This window comes from Chiloscyllium plagiosum, chromosome 39 (genome assembly GCF_004010195.1).
Source record: "Chiloscyllium plagiosum isolate BGI_BamShark_2017 chromosome 39, ASM401019v2, whole genome shotgun sequence".
Lineage (NCBI taxonomy): Eukaryota > Metazoa > Chordata > Chondrichthyes > Orectolobiformes > Hemiscylliidae > Chiloscyllium > Chiloscyllium plagiosum.
In genome coordinates, this window is record NC_057748.1 from 9,591,339 (window position 1) to 9,613,395 (window position 22,057).

Genomic DNA, 22,057 nt, shown 5'->3' on the forward strand with positions numbered 1-22,057 from the left:
GAAACTGTGGGGTAAAATTAGTGTAATGGGCTTTACTCTGTTAGCTTATTTGAAAGCATTTCATGGGATTATTCATTGGAGTGTGACATACCTCTATTAGTATTAAAATGTGAACATGTGGATCATGTTACATGTTCATTGCAGAAGCCCATTAACGTAATTGCTTGGATTCCTTGTTTGGAGTTTTCAACTGTTTAACAATCTGCAGCAGAGTACAGTGGAGCAGAGTTTAAATGAGAGGTTTGTGGACTGGAGAAATCTTGTTTCTGGACTGTGCTAACTAGCTAAGAGGGATCAAACTAAGAATTTGATTCTTATAAACCCAACTCCAAGTCATTTAGAAACTCTAAATTGCTCCTCTGATTTTGTCCTGATAATGATGCTTCAGAGGTACGAAACCTTCCTCAAGTGACTATTGTGTATGTGTGATCTGCAGCTGGGATTGCATTTGGGATGTTCAATTATGGGACGTGCACTTACTCCAGTTCTTCACTTAATGCATGCAACATCAAGGTGAATCACTAAAATGGGTCACTGAGGAATGAAAGGATGTAAGTTGTAGTAACTCACTCCTCCACTACTCTTCTGTGATCTCAGTCTTCTCACTAATGGGAATCTACTGAGGACCAGCTGCAATTAAATGAAAAATTGTCTTTGCCCAGTGTCTGGTGGATTGGGAATAGATTTTCTATTGAGTTACAGGAATGAGGTGATCCATACATCTCACATGACACTACATAAGCAAGAATTTTGTTATTAATTCTTGGTCCTGATGACCTGAGAATTGACCAGTGCATTGGCTCGTGTGGCACTGTGTCAACTGACATGTCAGAGGACCCCGTGAATATTGTTGTGAAATAGTTGTAGATCATTAGCCACACAGTGCTGCCTAGAATCTGTAACAATTTAGAGCCTTAATTTTACCTCAGCCAAGTCAGTACCTCAGTACAAGCTGATATTGTACATTCTTTTACCACCTGGCTTTTTAAATTGAGAAATCTCCGTGAACTGCAAAGATACATTGTGGCAAGATTGAATAGTGTAAAAGAGAACATAACGCAAGTCAGAAATTAGTTTTTCAATGTCAGTCAGAAACAGTCAAAATTATATGTTAAAACTCCTTTTGGGTCCAAATAATGTAAACTAACACTGCATAGTCCTGCTGGTAAAGTGCTATGATGTCAGTGAAACCTTTCTTCGATGTGATGCTAAAAATAGCCATATCTGTCTGTTGCCATGTTATATGGACATTAAGGATCTCTTGGAAATTATTTTAAAAAAACAGCAGGTCTCCTGGGAACCAGGCTTTCTTAGGTAGCACCACCACCCAATGTGGATCTGTTTTCCATTTCATTGCCATTGTACATAACACACTATTGGTTTGCTATTTCTGCATCTAAAAGTTTTTACTGAACAAAATGTGCAAACTAAAATAAACCTTTTGCATCTTTGGACTATATTGGTTGTGTTGGCCTTGCAATTTAGTTTGCAGTTTATTTTAATTTTACTGGTAACATTCAGCTGCTCAATTATGTTTAGTCTTTAAAGCTTTGTCTATTGCAAGTTTTAAATGTTATACAGCTAGAACACAGCTGTGTTCTGGTGGTATATGCACGTCCTGTCAGTGGTTAATTTTAAAAATTTACAGACTCTTATTAAGCTCTTCCTGACTATAACCTCTCACCTAGTTTTCTCAGTCATATGCCTTGTCAGCATAGTGCACCTCCCTCCTCATGCTACGTTGACTCTGCCCTTTGGCAAGCAGCTTGGTGTGTTCACGCTGGAGTTACAAGACTACTGTAAACCTTTGTACTGTAACATTTAATTTCATTCTGCATCGTGCATTCGGTTGACATTCAGAACACCATTTGGAGTTCACAGGGTACAATATATTCTACTTTTGTAAGGTTGTCTTATTTTGGTCACTAACAAACATCCTTAGTTAAACTGCATAATTTGCATTCAAGAGCTATAATTAGACCATGATTTGAAGTTCTCTTATTTCTTTTCCTTGCATTATGCTTTTAGTGTTTTAGAAAATTGAAATGATATAATACTGATGATAAATGACAAGACAGTGGATCTAAACTGATCAAAAAACTAATTTGTTCACTGACCTTTGCATATTATTAACTGTAATGTTCTGAGGGTATTCAACTTGACTTTGTTTAAAAAGAAATGTTTTATTTTTTTTCCTTGCCTTCCAGAGACATCAGTTGTTTAATGGCATTGTGTGATTCTGTAGGCACTATTTTCTTTCTAATTGGGCTTGCTGTTTGTCAGTTGAGATAGCAGTCATAGTAAGCTCTTGATCCTCTTCTTATATTCATGTTGACTATTGCTAGGAAGTGTACAAATAAGAAACCCTCCACCGGCACAGAAGCTAGTCTGAATATCAAGGTGGTGTTATAATGTTAAATCCCATGGATTCTTGCAATAGTTAGGCTTTTAGTTATTTTTGATGCATTTTCCGCTAACTCTTCACATGATATGATCTTTAAACTGAATTGATTTCTATACTGCATGTATCCAATGTAAAATCATCAATAGTATACTTCTGGTCATATGATTAGAGTACTGTTTTTATTAATCATTCAAGGTTTGTGTAAAGATTTGTAACTTGGGTGTCGGTTGTCGTGGTTGTGTGTATGTTCGCTGAGCTGAGCAGTTGAATAGCAGACGCTTTGTCCCGTGTCATTGAATATGAGTCTTGCTGGCTCAGACAGCTTTGATTGTCCACCCCTAACTGCCCTGGAGAATTGTTTTAAGTGACTATTCTATCATAACTAGATGCAGAGGTCAGCCATTCAGCTCATTAGATCTGTGCCATTCAATGGGATCATTACTAATCTGATAATACTTCATTCCACTTCCTGCCTTTTTATCCATTGCCCTTGATTTCCTTGCTGATTAAGAATCCGCCTATGTTAGCTTTGGATTTGCTTAATGACCCAGCCTCAACAGCTATCTGAGAGAGAGAACTCCAGAGGTTCACAATCCTCAGAAGAAATTTGTCCTCATCTCTTTTAAATGTGGAACCACTTATTCTGAGATTATGCCCTTTGATTCCATGCTCTCCCATAAGAGGAATAACCTTTGAGAGGAAGCACATTTAATTCAGAAAGTGAGTAACATGGAAAGTAATTATACCATCACAATCAATTGTAATTTATCTTACAAATGTTTTATTGGCACATCCGACCCTTTTATTCTCTGGTCTGTCCAGCCTTATTAAATAGGACTTTAGTTCAGTTTTCCATTTTGTTCAGTTACATTGTTGGGGAAAAGTTATAAAAGATTTTGATTCCGGAAGAATATTTTCTGGTCAGAATAATTTGAGGTAGGAGCATCGTATTTGAAACAACTGAATTTTATAGTTGATTTGGTGAGCTACGGAGTTATTTAGAATATTGTAGAGTGAATTCTTGTATCGTTACTAACTTCAGTTGACAGTGGATTGCTATAACCACAATGAACTTGGGTTGTCGTCATTTTATCTGATGGTTATCCAATTGATGTGCATGGTTTCCAAGTCAGGATATAATTGGACAAACAATGAAGCTTGACATAATCATACAGCTGTCTCTTGTCAGGCTGCAATTAGATGAACAATTAAGCTTTGAACATGGAGAATTGTACATTTTTAGTACCCTTTGAGCTCCCAAATGATATCCCATGACCTGATTACACTAGTGGGGCACAGTGTGCCATATGCTATACGAATGAAGGAGCCAGTTTGTGAACAGTAAATGTTTGACAGAATTATGCAGAAAAGGCAAATCATGATCCTGACTTAAGTGAGGCTAATGCCATTTTGGAGCTCAATGCTCCAGCTAATAACCTCTGTTAAAATTGCATAGCTCTGTGTCTGTGTACAGCAGCACCCCAACTACTGCTATTTTAAAAGGGTCATCAATAATGTGATGCTTTTGATTTCTTCTGGTGATCACTATAACTCTTCAGACGTTTGGTGCTCCCTATCATTGTTTCAAGTTGCAAAATTGCAAAGACAATGATGGAGCAGGTGCTTGATAGTGTTTTTGGTGATTTCTAATCTCCTGCACAAATCAGTTTCTCCCTGTCACAGATGCCCTTAGTTGGCTTTCCCACACTTTGCAGTTATTTGTAATTGAAGTCAACTAATTGACACAAGAATTCAACCTAGCGCACCTAACTAGTAAGCATTCCTGCAGAGCATTTGTGTCCTTCCTTACAGAAGGTGACGATTACCGTGCACGGTTCTCTGGAGACAGTCCCACCAATGCCCTATGTGACTGACACACATCCTCTCTAATTTTATGTTAAATGATGTTCTATTAGGTTTCTAATTATTTGCTGTATGTGCCTTCTAACCTTTTATGATTCATGCACTTGGATACTCAGATCCCTCTGTAATCTCTTAGCTTTACAGTATCTCACCATTTAGATAAGATACATATTTTTCCTGCTGAAATAGGTGACTTTACATATTCCCACATTGTATTCCAAAGGTTTAACATCTTTGCTCACTTATTTAATCTATTTATATAATTTTGTAGCCTCCTTATGTCACTTCACAACTTTGTTCCTTCCTATCCTTGCCTTGTCAGCACATATGGCCACCATATTGTCCCCCCTGCCACCTAAATCATAAACTGTCAAGGTCTCATCGCTGACCCCTTTGGTATATCACTCATTATATCTTAACAACAGTTTGTGCTTACCCTCTCTGCTTGTTAGCTAGCCAGTCAATCTTCTATCAATGCCAGTTTCTTGCTCTCTACACAATGAGCTTTTAATTTCTACAATGACCTGTGATATAACGCTTTATCAGATGTCTTCTGGAAATCCAGTACGGACCATCCACACTTCCCCATTATCTAAAGTGTATGTTACTTCCTGGAAGAACTCCAATAGATACATCAACTTGACATATTTCTTTCATACACCCATGTGGATCCTGCCTGAATACAGTCATAGAGTTCGACAGCATTGAAACAGACTCTTCAGTCCAACTTGTCCATGCCGATCAGATATCCTAACTTGATCTAGTCCCATTTGGCTCATATCCCCTCAAACCTTTTCTAGTCACGTACCCGTTCAGATGCCTTTTAAATGTTATTAGACCAACCTCCATCACTTCCTGTGGCAGCTCATTCCATGCATGCACCACTCTCTACGAGAAAAAGTTACCCCTTATGTCCATCTGTCCCCTGTCACCTTAAACCTATGCCTTCTAGTTTTGGACTCCCCTACTCTGGGGGGAAAAAGACCTTAAATTTTCACCCTATCCATGCCCCTCATGATTTTATAAACCTCTCCGCACTCTAGAGAAAATAACCTCACTCCATTCTGTCTCTCCCTGTAGCTCAAATCCTCCAACCCTGGCAATATCCCTGTAAATCTTTTCTGCACCCTTTCTAGTTCAATAACATCTTTGCTATAGCTGGGAGACTGGAATTGAATACAATGTTCCAAAAGTGGGCTAACCAGTGTCCTGTACAGCCACAACCTGCCTTCCTAACCCCTGTGCTCAATGCATTGACCAATAAAGGCAAATATGCCAAACGCCGCTTTCACTACCCTGTCTACCAGAAATTGCATCTTCGAGGAACTATGAACCTGCAACCCAAGACCTCTTGCTTTTGCAATACTCTACAGGACCCTTCCATTTAAGTGTTTGCGCACTGCCCTGATTTGCCTTATCAAAATATCTCACATTTATCTAAATTACGCTCCATCTGCTGCCACTCGACCCATCGGTCTGTATATCAAGATCCTGTTGTACACCGAAATAACCTTCTCTGTCCACTACACCAATTTTTGGTGTAATCTGCAGACTGACTAAACCATCCTCCTATAGTCACACCTAAATCATTTATGTGACTGACAAAAAGTCATGGACCCAGCACCAATCCTTGCAGCACACAATTGATCACAGGCATTTAGTCTGAAAAACAACCCTCTGTTACCGCTCTTTCAAGCTAATTTTTGTATCCAAGTGACTAGTGCTGTCTGCATTCCGTGATCAAACCTTGCTAACGTGTCTACTATGCGGAGTCTATTTGAATGTCTTTCTGAAGTCCACATAGACAACATCCACCACTCTTCATCAGTCCTCATTGTCCCCTCTTCAAAAAACTCAATCAAGTTAACTTGGCTAGCATGTGCCCTACTGTAACGTATTAAAAAATATCTTTTAACATTTTACATTTGATGGATGTTGGACGAACCGGTCTGAACATTCATGATTTCTGTCCCTCCCTTTTTGAATTAAGGGATTACATTGGTTACTTTGCAGTATAGTGGAACTTTCCCAAATCAAAGGACCTTTGGAAAATTAAAACCGATGCATCCATATCTCACTAGCCACTACCTTTATGACCTCAGGATGAAGTCCATTAGGATGCAGGCACTTACAAGCTTGCAGCTCCAATGTTTTATCTGGTGATTGGTGATTTTACTAAGTTACTGCTTCCCATTTCCTGATTTATTACTGCAAGTCAGATGTTACTTGTATCCTCTATAGTGATGACTGCAAAACATTTGTTCAGTACAATTGATATTCCTAAAATATTGCAATCTTACGAACTCAAGATTGTAACAGTGGATTAATTATACATTTGCTACACCACTCTCATTTGTGAGCACTGCTCAATTTGGCTATTGTGGAGTGCTGTCACAAAACCACTTTCAGAAGGGAAGGACAGTTATAGAGTCATATTAAAAGGCGATTAAACCATAGTGAGAAAAGAGAAGGCATCGTGTGGTTCAAACCTTTACCACTTCCCTCCCTTGAAAGCTCAGATACTCACTGTCAAATAGTTTAACGATTATTACTTTAAAGATAGCAAGCATTCTGCTTTAGTGTTGCCAGAACTTTCCCTTAATGAATATAGTCTATTGTTGTTAAGTACACTTTAGTTTACTACTTGTGGATCAATTAATTTTATTTGGCAAACGTTTCCAATCTTACAGCAGTCCATTAACTGTAAAAATATTTTGGAATGTCCTGAGGATAGCTATTAGTTTTCAACAACTTAAATTGGGAAAAAAAAACTAGGCATTATTCAAAGCTGTCATATTGGAGCATTTTCAAAATGACTTAAACAGGATAACCAGAATAAGAATGTAAGTAATGGGGAGCAGGAGTAGGCCATTTGCACCCTCCAGCTTGGTTGAGGATTCCTGATGAAGGGCTCCTGCCTGAAATGTCGATTTTCCTGCTGCTCTGCTGCCTGACCTGTGCTTTTCCAGCACCACTCTAATCTTGACACAGAGAAACTCACCTTGCTCCGTAATCTGTTTAAATTTCCAGAGGCAAAGAACTAACCCAGAGATCGCTGTTTAAAGTAAAAATTAACGATTTTATTATTTAAATCCAACTGAGAACATTAAACCATAACTATTGATAACTCCTTCCTCTTAACCTATCTTTTGCCTCCCACTCTACAATACTAGTCCAATTTTTAAAAAAACCTGATTAAGATTTACAAAAAAAATCATGTTTCAAAACCAGTCAGCTCTTTCGATTCTCCTTTGTAGATTTTCCTCTGTAGGCTTTTCTCTAGGTCGGCTTTGGTGTTCTACTGCACAAATTTTTTATGGACAGTTACGTTTCAGAGAGCTATTCAGCTAACAGTCTATACTTGTTGGTTTTCTTGGCAGTTCTCCCCCTAACTGATGAAATGTCCAGTTTTATGCCCCAAAACATCAGATCATGTCATTGGTTTGATGTCACAAAAACACTAAATTCAAATCCGATTGGATTTTGGTATCTGGGGCATAGTTTAAACTGGCCAAATTTGAATTTGTTTTTGTTCCATGACAATGCAACTCCAGCTATTTGTTTCAACTAAGCGTTAAGTTTTTAAGTTGTTCAGGACATTGTGCTTTCAGTCAGTCTTTGCTAGCTTCCTCTCTCAAAAGTACAGTACACCTTGACACCCCAATTACCCTGAACTCAGAATATTGTAGGATGGAAGCCAGCAATTAATTCCTCACATAACTAACAATTTAGAAAAGCAAAAGTTTGTAATAAGATTGTAACTTGCAATGCATTTTCTAATTTAGGGCTAAATGATAGAAACTGAAATGAAAAGAAAAATTACATTTACATATTGTTGTTCAGTGTCTCGATGTTCCAAAGTACATCATGCTAACTGAATTGATTTTGAAGTATAGTTCCTAATGATCTGTAGGCACCCAGTTAGCAGAAACAATGAATCTGTTTTTGTGATTTAATGTGGACTGTTGGCTCAAATGTTATGGGGAGAAGTGTTGCTGGAGAATCCGAGGAGCAGGAGAATCGACGTTTCGGGCCGGAGCCGCCCTTCAGGAATGAGGCTAGGAGCCTCTGGGTGGAGAGCCTCATTCCTGATGAAGGGCTGCAGTCTACTCCTCGGATGCTGCCTGACCTGCTGTGCTTTTCCAGCAACACACTCTAGACTCTGATCTCCAGCATCTGCAGACCTCACTGTCTCCCTGTTATGGGGAGAAGGCAGGAGAGCAGAGTTGAAAAACATATCAGCCATGATCGAATAGCAGAGCAGACTCTATGGTCTGAATGGCCTAATTCTGCTTCTGTGTCTTGTGATCTTCCGACCAGGACATCATCTCAAGTAGTAATATGTGTGTGCATCAAGATTTTGCTTTAAGTATTTATCCAAAAAAAATGGCAAGAAGAATTTACATCTACATGAAGCCTTTCACAGCTTCAGTGTGTCCTAACGCTTTTGCAATAAAATCTTGCTGTGAAGAAAATATGGCAGCCAATATTAGCACTGCAATCATCTCCAAACAGAATTTGATTGTGATGCATTTATCAGTGTTTTAAAAATATTAATTGAGGAATAAACATTGTGAAAGCTGCCTTGTACTTCCACATTAATTGGTGGATGGGAGGTTGGTGTGGATGGGGTTGGGGGATGGGGGGCGGTGGTGTGCTGCTGCCTAGTCACCTGAATGCGGAGCAGCCTTAACAGAGAGGCCCAGAGGAAAGTCATTGAATCAATTAACCGAATAATCAATTATTCAAACGAAATAGTTACCACCCACCTTGTTCAGATAAGAGGTTCCTGTGTATATGACTGAGTAAAGATTGACTCCTAAATCATCCTTCAATTGGCTTTCTAGAATTTAACATTTAATGTAGCGCCGTGAGATCTTTTACATCTACCTGAGGGGTCAGGAGCATGATCAGTTTGAAGCAATGCTAATGCTGACAATGTAGAGCTCCCTCACACCTGCACTGGGGTGGTCACTCGAGACTTGTATGTTTGATTCTGGAGAGTATGACTTGAACCAGCACACTCAGGATTGTGTGAAGCTGTTTTTCTGGACTTTGCGCTCCAATCCATGTGGTGTGACTTGAACTGATTCAGAGGTGAGATTAGTGCTATTGATTCCAAATAACCTGTTTAGATTAATTAGGGAAACTTTATTTGTATGTTGAAGGGAAGGACATCAGAGGAACATTCCCTTCCATAAAAGTTAATATCATGAGTCATACAGGGTGGAGAAACTCCACTAATTTTTTGTTATAATATGTTTAACTCTTTTTACAGTAGCTGGCCTGGCTCTGTTAAAATGTTGGGCTTGGAAAGTAGGTGCACTTCACTTGTGGCTTTTGTTGAAATCAAGCCAAGGATGAGGCGTGCCTTTCTAAAATAGAGACTGACCAATATTTTGAGTCATAGGGAACAGTGATTAGATTAGATTAGATTAGATTACCTACAGTGTGGAAACAGGCCCTTCGGCCCAACAAGTCCACACCGACCCGCCGAAGCGCAACCCACCCATACCCCTACACTTGCCCCTTCACCTACCACTACCCGGCAATTTAGCATGGCCAATTCACCTGTCCTGCCCATCTTTGGACTGTGGGAGGAAACCGGAGCAACCGGAGGAAACCCACGCAGACACGGGGAGAATGTGCAAACTCCACACAGTCAGTCGCCTGAGGCGGGATTTGAACCCAGGTCTCTGGTGCTGTGAGGCAGCAGTGCTAACCACCGTGCCGCCGTGGTTTATGGTTTGAGAGCAAAAGCAGTTTGCCAGCATTCTGATGAAGCGAACTTACTGGGACAGTGGGTCACATGACTGACTATCTTAAAAATACTAATCCTGAAAGAATAGACTAGATTAGATTCCCTACAGTGTAGAAATAGTCCCTTTGGCCCAACAAGTCCACACCAACCCTCCGAAGAGTAACCTACCCAGACCCATTTCCCTCTGACTAATGCACCTAACACTATGGGCAATTTTAGCATGGCCAATTCACCTGACTTGCATGTCTTTGGGCAGAAGTAATAGTCACATTATCATTGAATGCATATGCACAGAAAGAGACCATTTGCCTCAGTGTTTGTATTGGCTCTCTGAAGGAGCCAATCACCAGTGTCACTCCTCTGCCTTCTACAACAGCTGTGCATATTCTTCCATTTCAAATTGTAATCCAATGCCCTCTTGAATGTTTTGATTGAACCTCCACCGCATTGTTAGGTAGTGCGATCTACTTTCTAACCACTTTGTGTGAAGAAGATGCTCTTTCTGTCCCCATCTCTTTTTTGTCAATTTATTATAAATCTTTGTCCTCTAGTTCTTGATCCTTCCAGCTATGGGAATGTTTTCCTCTGCATTTTTTTGTGTTCGTACCCTAGTGATATTAAATATTGGGGTGGCACAGTGGCTCAGTGAATAGCACTGCTGCCTCACAGTGCCATGGACCTGGGTTCAATTCCAGCCTCGTCAACTGTCTTGTTTGGAGTTTGCACATTTTCCCCATGTCTGCGGGGATTCCTCCGAGTGCTCTGTTTCCTCCCACAGTCCAAAGATGTGCAGGTCAGGTGAATTGGCCATGCTAAATTGCCCATAGTGTTAGGTGCATTAATCAGGGGTAAATATAGGGTAGGGGAATGTGTCTAGGTGGGTTACTCTTTGGAGGGTCAGTACAGACTTGTTGGGTCAAATTTTCATACTGTAGGGAATCTCATCTCTGCCTAGTTCCTTTTTTTAAATGTGTTTGTTGCCAAGGAAAACAGTCCAGACATGTTATTGTATCTACCTCTACTTTTCCTAAATTTACTTGTTGGATGTAGGCTTCGCTGGCTTCGTTGCCCCTGAGAAACTACCTTTTGAATCTATATGCTGTTAGGGAGGGGATTTCAGGATTTTGAGCCAATGATGGGCATTGTACCAAGATGGAAGCATAGATTAGCTGCCCATAAGATCCTGGCTCTCTGTTTACTTTGAAAGTAAATAGATAATTTAAAATATAACTATTTAAACCCAGCATTGAGTATCTTTTCTGGGACTTTGGGTACACTATCAAGTATTGGCCCAGAGATTGCTGCCATTATCAGAGTTTAAATACCTTGCATGTTACCACACTACCAGTAAAATATTAGAGAAACCCTTTCATCTCTAATAACCAAGTCATTTATCACTCTGGTAGGAACAGGTTGGGGGAAAGTCTTTATAAATCTGTCCCTTTTAAAATTTCCTGTTCAGCAAAATGTATTTAGAGCATATTGAGAGTTACAGGTGTGTGGTGCCGGGTCTGTTAAACAAGAACTACTTGCTAGGCAATATGTTGTTCAGTTTATAGTGCAGAATTCTGCAAAGTGCATTCAGCAAAGCCAGTTTTCAGATTTCTACCACTCAACTGGAGATAAGATTTGTAATGCAGCTGATTATTTCATTGAGAGTTAGAAGCATATTTAGTGTTTAATGGTCTAATTTTAATGTACGAAGCCATATGGAAAACAGGGTGCTGGGTTCAATTCCTGGCCTGGTCTTTGCTGAGTCAACTCGGGAAGGGAGAATGGATTGATTTACCTTATTGCAAGAAGGTGCTGTAGGGGAGCAGGTAGCTTGTCTCATTTCCTGTGGATGTTAGAATTAAAAAGAAAAATGCTGGTGCTTGAAATTTTACAGACAGACAGAACTGAAGCATTAAACTAAAAGACAAAAGTTGCAGATGGTAATAGGCAGAATAATTGGGAAGGTAATTTATAATTGCTGTACACATGCTCTAATACCTTGTCCAAAGCACTGCTGTAGCGGTATGAAACACGCTCCCATTGTTACTCATTCTGCTTATAGCATCTTCTTCACCACCCCTGTATGCAGCCTCCTGTCACTGCAGCAATGTTTTGTTTTAGATTAATAAAAGGTAGAAAAAAATAGAAAATTTCCTTAAACTTATGAAATTGGGGAAGTGTTTATTATACTGGGGACCCCTAACTCCAAACTGGTTGACATTGTAACCAGTAACACCTGAGGTTACCCATTGTGAGTCAGGATGGTACTTTTAAATGATTATGGCTCTCTATGCATTAATGAAAGAGTCAGAAAAGAGGCTGGTATTGGTTGGCCTGGGATTTGCATCCAGTAGAGATCTGTAATGACTGGAATGCTTTTAAAATGCATCTGTGTTTAATTTGAATTACTAACTTTGAATTTACTTTCTGAATTGAAGAAATATTTTGATTCTGCCAGAAATCTCAAATAAAAACAAAAAAAAACTTGAAGTGCTCAGCTTATTCGGCAGAGTCTGTTGTAAAAGGAAGCTAGAGTTCAGCTTTGTGACCTTTTTGTCAGAATGGTAAAACATAGCGATTATATGGGGGAGCGGGACAGAGAATTTGGGGAAAAGCAGAGATGACCATAGGAAAATAATCTTGTACAAGCAGAATCTGTAAAGTGATTGTGGACGTAAGAGAGTAATGCAATGAATGTTAAAGATTGATATCAGGGATGCATTTTTTCTGATCTTGTCCCAAGATGAGATTCTCGCCACAAAAGCTGTCCAATTTCTTGCACTACTCGTGAAAGCAGAGCTGCGCTTAAGCTCTGAAGTTCTAAAAATCAGTGTCGCATCCAAAGGCCTGCAAAGTGCCAAGTGAAAAATGCAAGATGCTGTTTATCAAGCTTGAGTTGAACTTAATAATAACAGTAAGAATATGGGCTGAAGCATTAAAATGGAATGCGCTTACCAGGTGTCTATTTTCCCCTATTGAATATGTATAATTGTTGGAAAAAGTATTGCATCACAGCAAGTCCACAAATTATTTCCTTTAATGCTTAGAATTCAATATGCTGGATAGAATAACACCATATTACATTCATAGGCCTAAACAGGGTGGGGCCTATATGTTTTACAGAACTAATTGTCTTCACACCAGCAATCTGATCTGTGCTGTGTTATCTGCGGTACTTATTGCAGTGAAGTTTAAAATGTCCCAACAGGTTTATTTGGAAGCACTAGTTTTCGGAGCACTGCTCCTTCAGGTGATTGTGGAGCATAAGATCATAAGACACAGGATATATAGCAAAAGTTTACAGTGTGATATAACTGAAAATATATATTGAAACAGACCTGGATTGTTTAAGTCTCTCATCTTTTAGAACGACCATGTTGGTATCAATTCGTTCTTATGTAAATCGCAGAACTCTTTTTAAAGTTACATTCTCAAGTGAACTTTAACCATTGATGTCAAGTTGGCCCAGATAATGCATTTAAGGCGTCAGGTGTCCTGTGTGAGACTGTCTGTGCCACAATGTTCAGACTGATTCTAATCTAAAAATGAATGTACAGAATCTCACATGGATTCATGCAGTTTTTGAGCAAAATAAAATGTAATTCTGCAAATACAAATTCACCCCACAAACTTGTGCGCGCGTGCATTGTGGAGGTGTGTTTTGGGGGTCTGGGGTTATGAGTGTCTGTGGGAGAGTATGTGTATGAATATAAAGGGATAGAAGTCTGTGGGAGTGTATGAGAGAGGGTTTGTAGGACTGTGTGTGTGTGTGCATCTGTCAGTAGTGGAGTGGGATCACGTAGTGTGACATGAACCCAAGGTCCCAGTTGAGGCCACTGCAGTGGGTACCGAACTTGGCTATCGGTCTCTGCTCAGCCACTTTGTCTTGTTGTCTGTCCCGAAGTCCACCTTGGGGGACGGTCACCCAAAGGTCCGAGGTCAACTGTCCCGGACCGCTGAAGTGCTCTCTGACTGGGAGGGAACATTCATGTCTGTTTATTGTGCGTTGTCCATTCATCCATTGCTGTAGGCTTTGCTCAGTCTCGCTAATGCGCGCGTGCATTGTGGAGGTGTGTTTTGGGGGTCTGGGGTTATGAGTGTCTGTGGGAGAGTATGTGTATGAATGTAAAGGGATAGAAGTCTGTGGGAGTGTATGAGAGAGGGTTTGTAGGACTGTGTGTGTGTGTGTGTGTGCATCTGTCAGTAGTGGAGTGGGATCACGTAGTGTGACATGAACCCAAGGTCCCAGTTGAGGCCACTGCAATGGGTACCGAACTTGGCTATCGGTCTCTGCTCAGCCACTTTGTCTTGTTGTCTGTCCCGAAGTCCACCTTGGGGGACTGTTACCCAAAGGTCCGAGGTCAACTGTCCTGGACCGCTGAAGTGCTCTCTGACTGGGAGGGAACATTCATGTCTGTTTATTGTGCGGTGTCCATTCATCCATTGCTGTAGGCTTTGCTCAGTCTCGCTAATGTACCACGCCTCAGAGAAGCCTTGCCTGCAAGTGTCTGAGATAGACAATGTTGGCCGAGTCGCATGAGTACCTGCCACATACATATGGGAGGTGTCCCCACATAATGGTGCTATCCGTGTCGACACTGACACGTCTTGCAGTGTCTACCATGACATGATTGTATGATGTTGTCCTGAAAACCAGGCAGTTTGCTACAAAAAATTATCAGCTTGAGGTTTGGTTGTTTAAAGGAGGCATGGAGAAAGTCTTGGCAAAGTGCTCATCCTTATTAATAATGTGTTGCAGGCTGTGAATAACATGGCATAGTTTTTCGGCTCCTGGGAAGTACTGGACAACGAAGGGTAGCCTGTTGGTTGCAACTAGTGTCCGTCTCCTGAGGAGGTCATTACGGTTTCTCGCTGTGGCATGTCAGAACTGGCAGTTGATGAGTTGAGCATCGTACCCCATTCTTATGAGGACATCCTTGAGTACTTCCAGGTGCCTATCATGTTCCTCCTCATCTGAACAGATTCTGTGCATGCATAGGGCTTGTCCATTGGGGATGGCTGTTTTAATAAGCTTCAGGTGGAACTGGGGAAGTGTAGCATTGTGAAGTTGTCTGTGGATTTGCAGTAGAGTGAGGTGCTGAGGTGACCATCCTTGATGGAGATGCATGTCCAAGAATGAGACAGATAGTAGAGAGTAGTCCATGGTAAGTTTGGTGGGATTAAACTCATTGAAATCACTGTGTAGTTGTTTCAGTGACTCTTCGCCACAGGTCCAGAGGAAGAAAATGTCATCAATGTACTTTGTGTATAGTTTTGGTTGGAGGACCTGCGTAGAGAAGAAGTCTTTTTCAAACCTATGCATGAAAATATTGGCATATTGGGGTGCAAATTCGGTCCCCGTGGCTGTTCCATGTGTCTGGATGAAGAAGTGGTTGCCAAAAGTGAAAATGTTGTGATCAAGGATAAAGCGGATGAATTGTAGGACGGCGTTTGGCGATTGGCAGTTGTTGGTGTTGAGTACTGAGGCTATTGCCGCGATGCTGTCATTGTGGGGGATGCTGGTGTAGAGTGCTGAAATGTCCATTGTGACGAGTAATGTTCCCGATTCGACTGGTCTGTGGGTGCTGAATTTCTGTAAGAAATCTGTAGTGTCACAACAGAAGCTTGAGGGAATCCCCTGTACAATGGGTTTCAAGGTGCCTTTGACATAGTCAGAGAGATTCTCACACAGGGACCCCTTTGCCTGATATGATGGGGCATCCTCGTGTGTTGGCTTCATGTATTAGGCAACAATGCAAAGTGGCCGTGCAGAGGCTGATGGTCAAGTTCAGTACCCATGGGGATGGCCTCAACCAGGGCCTTGCGTTCATGTCACACTACAGGTGACCCCACTGCACTACACACACGCGCGCACACACACCCCGTTACACTTTCTCTCGCATACATGCACATTTTCTTGTAGGCACTCCTAACCCACGTGCACACGAGATTGAGGTGAATTTATACTTGCAGAATTAAATTTTATTTGGCTCAAAAACTGCAAGAATCAATGTAAGATTCTGTAAAATAGTTTTTAGATTAGAATCAGTCTGAACCTTGTGGCACAGATAGTTTCACACAGGGCACCTTATGCCTTAAATGCATTATCTGGGCCGACATGACACCAATTATTAAAGTTCACTTGAGAATGTAACTTTAAAAAAGTTCTGCGATTTACAAAAGAACTGAAATCAACATGTTCATTCTGCAAAATGAGAGTCTTAACAAACAATCCAGGTCTTTTTCAATATATAATTTAAGTTACATCACACTGTAAATATTTGCTATAAATTGTCTTACGATCTTATACTCTGCAACCACCTGATGAAGGAGCAACGCTCCAAAAGCTAGTGCTTCCAAATAAACCTGTTGGCTATAACCTGGTGTTGTGATTTTTAACTTTTACACTCCTGTCCAACACTGGCACCTCCAAATATTGCAATGGAGACAGGTGACATAAATGTTGTTAGGGGAGTTCACACTGCTATAAGGGCATCGGTTATGATTGGAATTTAAGGTTATTTTCTTGGATGAGCTACCTCTTTGATATAGTTCCACACTTTCTGCATTCACTCCTTTGTTTATAATTTCATTTGCTAAAGCATTAATTAAGATGACAGAATTTGCAATGAATAGTCTGAACCTCTTTTCCAAATCCTCCCACTCCGAATCTAGCCCGACACTGCAACTGTGTAATATTTGTTTCCCCTTCTAAATATCCTTTTTTGCCTCAATGCGATTGCTCATTTTTGCTGAATTGTTTACGGTCTCAAGCAGCAAACTTTATGTTCACTTGTGTTGAACCTTTCTGGCTACCACCAAAAGGAAACATATTTTTGCATCTTTTCTGGATCCTATCACTGATGCCAAAGCTGCAAAACTATAATTAAACTGGCTCTGGCACCATTCCCTCCCTGAGGGGGGAAAACCCAATAAAAATGACAAATGAGATATTTTGGTCAAACATAAAAACTTCAAAATGGAAGATCAGTATGACAGTGCATTTAATTCCAAGTATTACTGGGGTTTTACAATTTATTTGTCTGTCTGCATTATCGCTTATACGAGCTGCTTGAAGGTAGGTTCTTGGCTCATTGTCTTCTCTGTCTCTCTGGCAATCAGTCTTTATTTCCCCAATAACTTGCTTCAGTGTTAAACCACCCAGCGGTTCCTTCCTGTTCACTCCTTAATCTTGAAATCTTCATTCCACACATCCCCTACTAGTTGGGTTCCTCTTGAGGTGTTTGAGGTGCCCTGTGTCCAATTGCTCTATCGTTTTCATGTTATGATCAGCATATTTCTTTGTTTTTGTTTTCACTCAGCATTTCATTTTGTTTTTTCTGTCCAACTTATCCTTTCCATTTTCCTCCAATTCCACATTTTAAAGCAATTTAGCATTTATATAACATCTAGGATGCATGATAGCTTCGGTTGTAAGCAACAAATTAAACAAAGATAGTAGTGGAAAAGGGATTGTTGCTGACCAGAAAGGAAGGAACTAAAGAAGCAACTTGCGAAGAGCTTGTTTTGGAGTGTTTTTTTTTGTCTGAATGTAAGACTTGGACCTTATGGAATTACAAAGCTAAATTGATAAATCTCTTTGAAATTGACATATTGTAGGTGATTTAGTTTTGCTCATCTCTTTAATGTCAAACAAGCAACTGGTTAACTTAGTGAAATGAGAGTTTTTGTTGTTGCAAGCAACTTTGCAAAAAGAGGTGTGAAAAGACTGCTGTCAATAAATAACATTGTTTTTGCAGTGTAAAGAGCAATGTGGAAATCACAATTGAAGCATACACTGATACTGCCCACCCTTCCAAGTGTTTTCAACTTTCTCTGCTTGTTTTGAATTTCCTGTGTCTGTGATATTTAACTTTTTGACCTGTAGCTCAATGGTACACCAGCTTGCAATAAGGGGTGTTCTGAAACTGTTGTTTTGATGTGGCAAAGTAAGAAATAATTAAACAGCTCCAAGTTCCTCGTTTAAAATAAAAGTCAGCAGAGACCAGTTAGGCTAATTAGTTGGTGTAGATTCTGTGCATTTTATAGTTGTTGCTGTCTTTCCATGCTAATTTTGATTAAGTTCCCAGTTTGAAAGGACACTGTCGGTGATTAGGGCAAAAATTAAAATGTTCACCTGAACAGAAAAATGCAACTGGAGGAGTAAAAAGGATTCAGGAAAAGGTGGTTGCAATGAGCACATGTAATGGTGCCACTCTGTTGTCTTTTTTGTTTTGCAGGTAGTGGCATAACAGGAGAACATGGCAGAAGCTCACCAGGCCGTTGCATTTCAGTTCACAGTCACCCCAGAGGGCATTGACCTCCGACTCAGCCATAATGCATTGAAAGAGATCTACCTCTCAGGTATCAGGGCCTGGAAGAAGAAATGCATCAGAATCAAGGTGAGGGGCCTCCATTCCGATTCAAGTCTATCCACATATTGAATCCTTTGCTTGCCAGTAAATATAAATTTTGGAGCTAATTTGTCACAGCGATAGAGGCTAAATGTTTGGAGTTGCTCAGAAAATATTCAATACCATGACAGCATAATTAATGTACTGCAGGGTTATGCTTTATGCTAACATAAAGAAAAGTTTGGAGCAGGAATAGGCCACTTGGCTGCTCAAGTTTGCTTTGTCATTGAATAATGTCATGGTTGGTTTGATTGTGGCTTCAACTTCACATTCCTATCTACCCCAATTACTACTTTTAATTCCTTATTAGTCAAGAATCTATCCACCCCTGCCTTAGAAATATTCAATAACATGGCTCCACTACTCTGTGGAGAAGAGAATTCCAAATACTTCTGACTCTGAGGTTGAAGGTTGGAAGAGCCTTTCTCAGTTGTGGCAACCAATGGAATTTTCACTTTTCCCACACTCTGTTCATCATGCAATACACATTATCATGTAGCTAGTGGCAAAAATGCTCAGAAGTCTCTAGAAGGGATAGCTCCGTTAGCTGTCTTATCGTGGTGATACCCAAGGAGAAAGAAGAATAGAAAATAAGTAAAAATTGAAGCCATGTTCCTGATTTAATTGTGCTGTTGCCTCACCATAATGTGGCTGGTGTGAGGTTTTCTATATCCAGTGTGATATTCAACTACTGAATTTTATTGAGAAGCATTGAGAAATGAAAGAATAACTGAGCATTATAGGTAATGCTGAAGAATGTTAATGTTTTTTTTCCTCCACTGAGGTATTTGTTCATGGCCTGACATTAATACAAGAGTAGAGTCTTAGAGACATATAGCACGGAAACAGACCCTTCGGTCCAACTTGTCCATGCCAACCAGATATCCCAACGCAATCTAGTCAGCACCTCGCCCATATCCCTCCAAACCCTTCCTATTCATATACCCATCCAGATGCTTTTTAAATATTACAATCGTACTAGCCTTCACCAGTTCCTCTGGTAGCTCATAAAAGTGGCAAGCTTCCCTCACATTTACAAGACAGGTTTTTTTTAACATTTAAAATGAAGTATTAAGATTTCTTTCTTTTTGCAGAACAATTTTGCAAGTGGTGTCTACCCTGCTAGCCCTTCTAGCTGGCTTTTTGTGGTGTTGACTGTACTTGGTACCATGTATACAAGAATTGACCCCTCAATGGGAATGATAGGCAAGCTTAAGGACCACCTCCCTCTAAGGTGAGCAATTATCAGCAACTGATGGAACTGTAGCAGGACTTGAATTTAATCTTTGCTTGAATAGTTGATATTTGCTGAGCTTTTGACTCTAGTATCCTTGTTTATAACCTTAAAATCTAAATTTCTCTACCTGTGTCTCAACAATGAGATTTCTTAGGAGATATTCACTGTATGTTTTACATTCCCATGTTTCTAAACCCTCTTATCTGACAGGCTCAGGTATGCGCAGTTGAGTCTAAACTGAGAGATTCAAGACAGAAATCAGAATATGAAGCATTCTTGCACTTTTTCCTTCTTCTAAATAAATCTTGGCAACTTTTACTAAAGCACCTTGGAAAATTTTACTGCATTAAAGATATAAAAGTAGAAGTAGGTGACATTACTATGCTAGAGCACAATGCAGGAAGTAGAAAAAACTGGAAACCCTGTAACAATTCAGTTATATTAGAAACTGGACACTAAGAATGTTACAGACTTACATCCTGCTCTCTTAATATGCTGTGAACCTGAGTGTTCATGAAAAATTATTTTGCTGAAACAATATGGAAATTATTGAGTTTTGAGAAGATTTGTAGCTTAGGTTGAGATTCTCGATGTAGGTTTGCTTGCTGAGTTGGAAGGTTCGTTTTCTGACGTTTTGTTACTATATTAGGTAATATCAGTGAGCCTCTGGATGTAGCACTGGTGGCATGGCCCGCTTTCTATTTACGTGTTTAGGGTTCTTTGGGTTGGTGATGTCATTTCCGGTGGTGGTGATATTTCTTGTTTTTCTCAGGGATGAGAAATGGGATCCAAGTCAATGTGTTTGTGGATAGAGTTCAGGGTTGGAATGCCATGCTTATAGGAATCCTCGTGTGTCTCTCTGTTTGGCTTGTCCTAAGATGGATGTGTCCCAGTTGAAGTGGTGTCCTTCCTCATCTGTATGTAAAGATACTAGTGAGAGTGGGTCATGTCTTTTTGTGGCTAATTGATGTTCATGTATCCTGGTGGCTAGTTTTCTGCCTGCTTGTCGAATGTAGTGTTTGTTACTGTCCTTGCAAGATATTTTGTAAATAACATTTGTTTTTCTTGTTGGCTGTATAGGGACTTTCAAGTTCATTAGCTGCTGTTTTAGTGTGTTGGTGGGTTTGTGGGCTACCATGATGCCAAGTAGTCTGGCAGTCATTTCCGAGATGCATTTGATGTAGGGGAGAGTGGCTAGGGTTTCTGGACGTGTTTTGTCTGCTTGTTTGTGTTTGTTGCTGAGTAATCGGAGGACTGTGTTCATTGGGTTACCTGTTCTTTTGGAATACACTGTATAGGTGATTTTCCTCTGCTTTACATAGTTCCTGTGTGCTGCTGTGTAGTGGCTCATTGAAATAATGTTCTGATGCAGCTTCATTTGTGGGTGTTGGGATGATTACTTCTGTAGTTCAGTATTTGGTGTGTGTGTTGTTTTCCTGTAGACGCTGGTTTGAAGTTCCCCACTGGCTGTTTGCTCTACTGTGACATCTAGGAATGACAGTTTGTTTTCCTCCTCTAGTGAATTTTATGCCAGTAAGGGTATTACTGATGGTATCGAATATGGAAATTATGACAAATTTAATAAAAGAACAAATTAAAATTTGAGCTGAACTGGACATTTAGCAGTAGTGATGTGTAACAATGCTAGGAATGTGGCAGTGGAAACTTTGATATCTGTATTCGTAATTTTGTATGACATCCCAAGGCATTTCACATGCATGACTTTGTGTCAAACACTTGGAAAAAACAGAATGTGACGGATCTCAACTTTAATTGTCATGATAGAAGAAAAAGTTGGGAGAGGAACACAGGTTTCAGGAGAAAACTTCAGAGCATAGACTCTTAGCAACCAAAGCCATTGGCAGGACAAAGGAAATAAGCAAGGTGCCAAAGTTCAGCATTAGAAGAGCACAAATATTGGAATTTTTAGGGTTGCAGAAAGTTAGAGATTGAGTCATGCTGCACTGCAGGTAGCTGTTAAGAGATGCACAAGAGAGTCCATCATGTTCAGACTCTCCATGCCAGGCTTTGTACAAATTGTTATAGCATAAGAGATGATACGGGATGTAAGTAGAAAAGAAAGGGGAACTACAGAATGTATCAGCGTCCACCACTAAATGATAGGTATTAGTTTGTTTCAGTGGTAACATACAATCGTGTGGTACCTGTCCTTCATTCTTTGGTGCTATAAAAGCACTTACCTGCTTTTAAATTTCATCTTCTCTTGTTCTATCCACTTAAATATTGTCCAGCACATTCTGATCTTCCTAGCTTTCACCTGTGTTCCACTGTCCCTCTTAGTTTGCTTTATGTGCAAAATGGCCAACTTTGTACTGAATTTTGAATTCATGCCATTTATGTAAATTAGTAAAGTTAACAATCCT

General features: G+C 40.1%; 1 protein-coding gene across 3 annotated transcripts in view; it reads left to right on the forward strand.

Annotated features, from left to right (window-relative positions):
• LOC122542210 (carnitine O-palmitoyltransferase 1, liver isoform-like) overlaps positions 1-22,057 on the forward strand; it is a 99,562-nt gene that overhangs the window by 13,300 nt on the left and 64,205 nt on the right. For 2 of the 3 annotated variants that reach the window (XM_043679700.1, XM_043679702.1), the window contains exons 2-3: positions 18,263-18,424; positions 19,531-19,670. In XM_043679700.1, coding sequence (XP_043535635.1) covers positions 18,284-18,424; positions 19,531-19,670 — 281 coding nt within the window. In that variant the 5' untranslated portion in view covers positions 18,263-18,283. Of the gene's footprint in view, positions 1-1,742; positions 1,883-18,262; positions 18,425-19,530; positions 19,671-22,057 lie in introns of those variants that run through there. The other variant, XM_043679701.1, reaches the window with a different exon arrangement.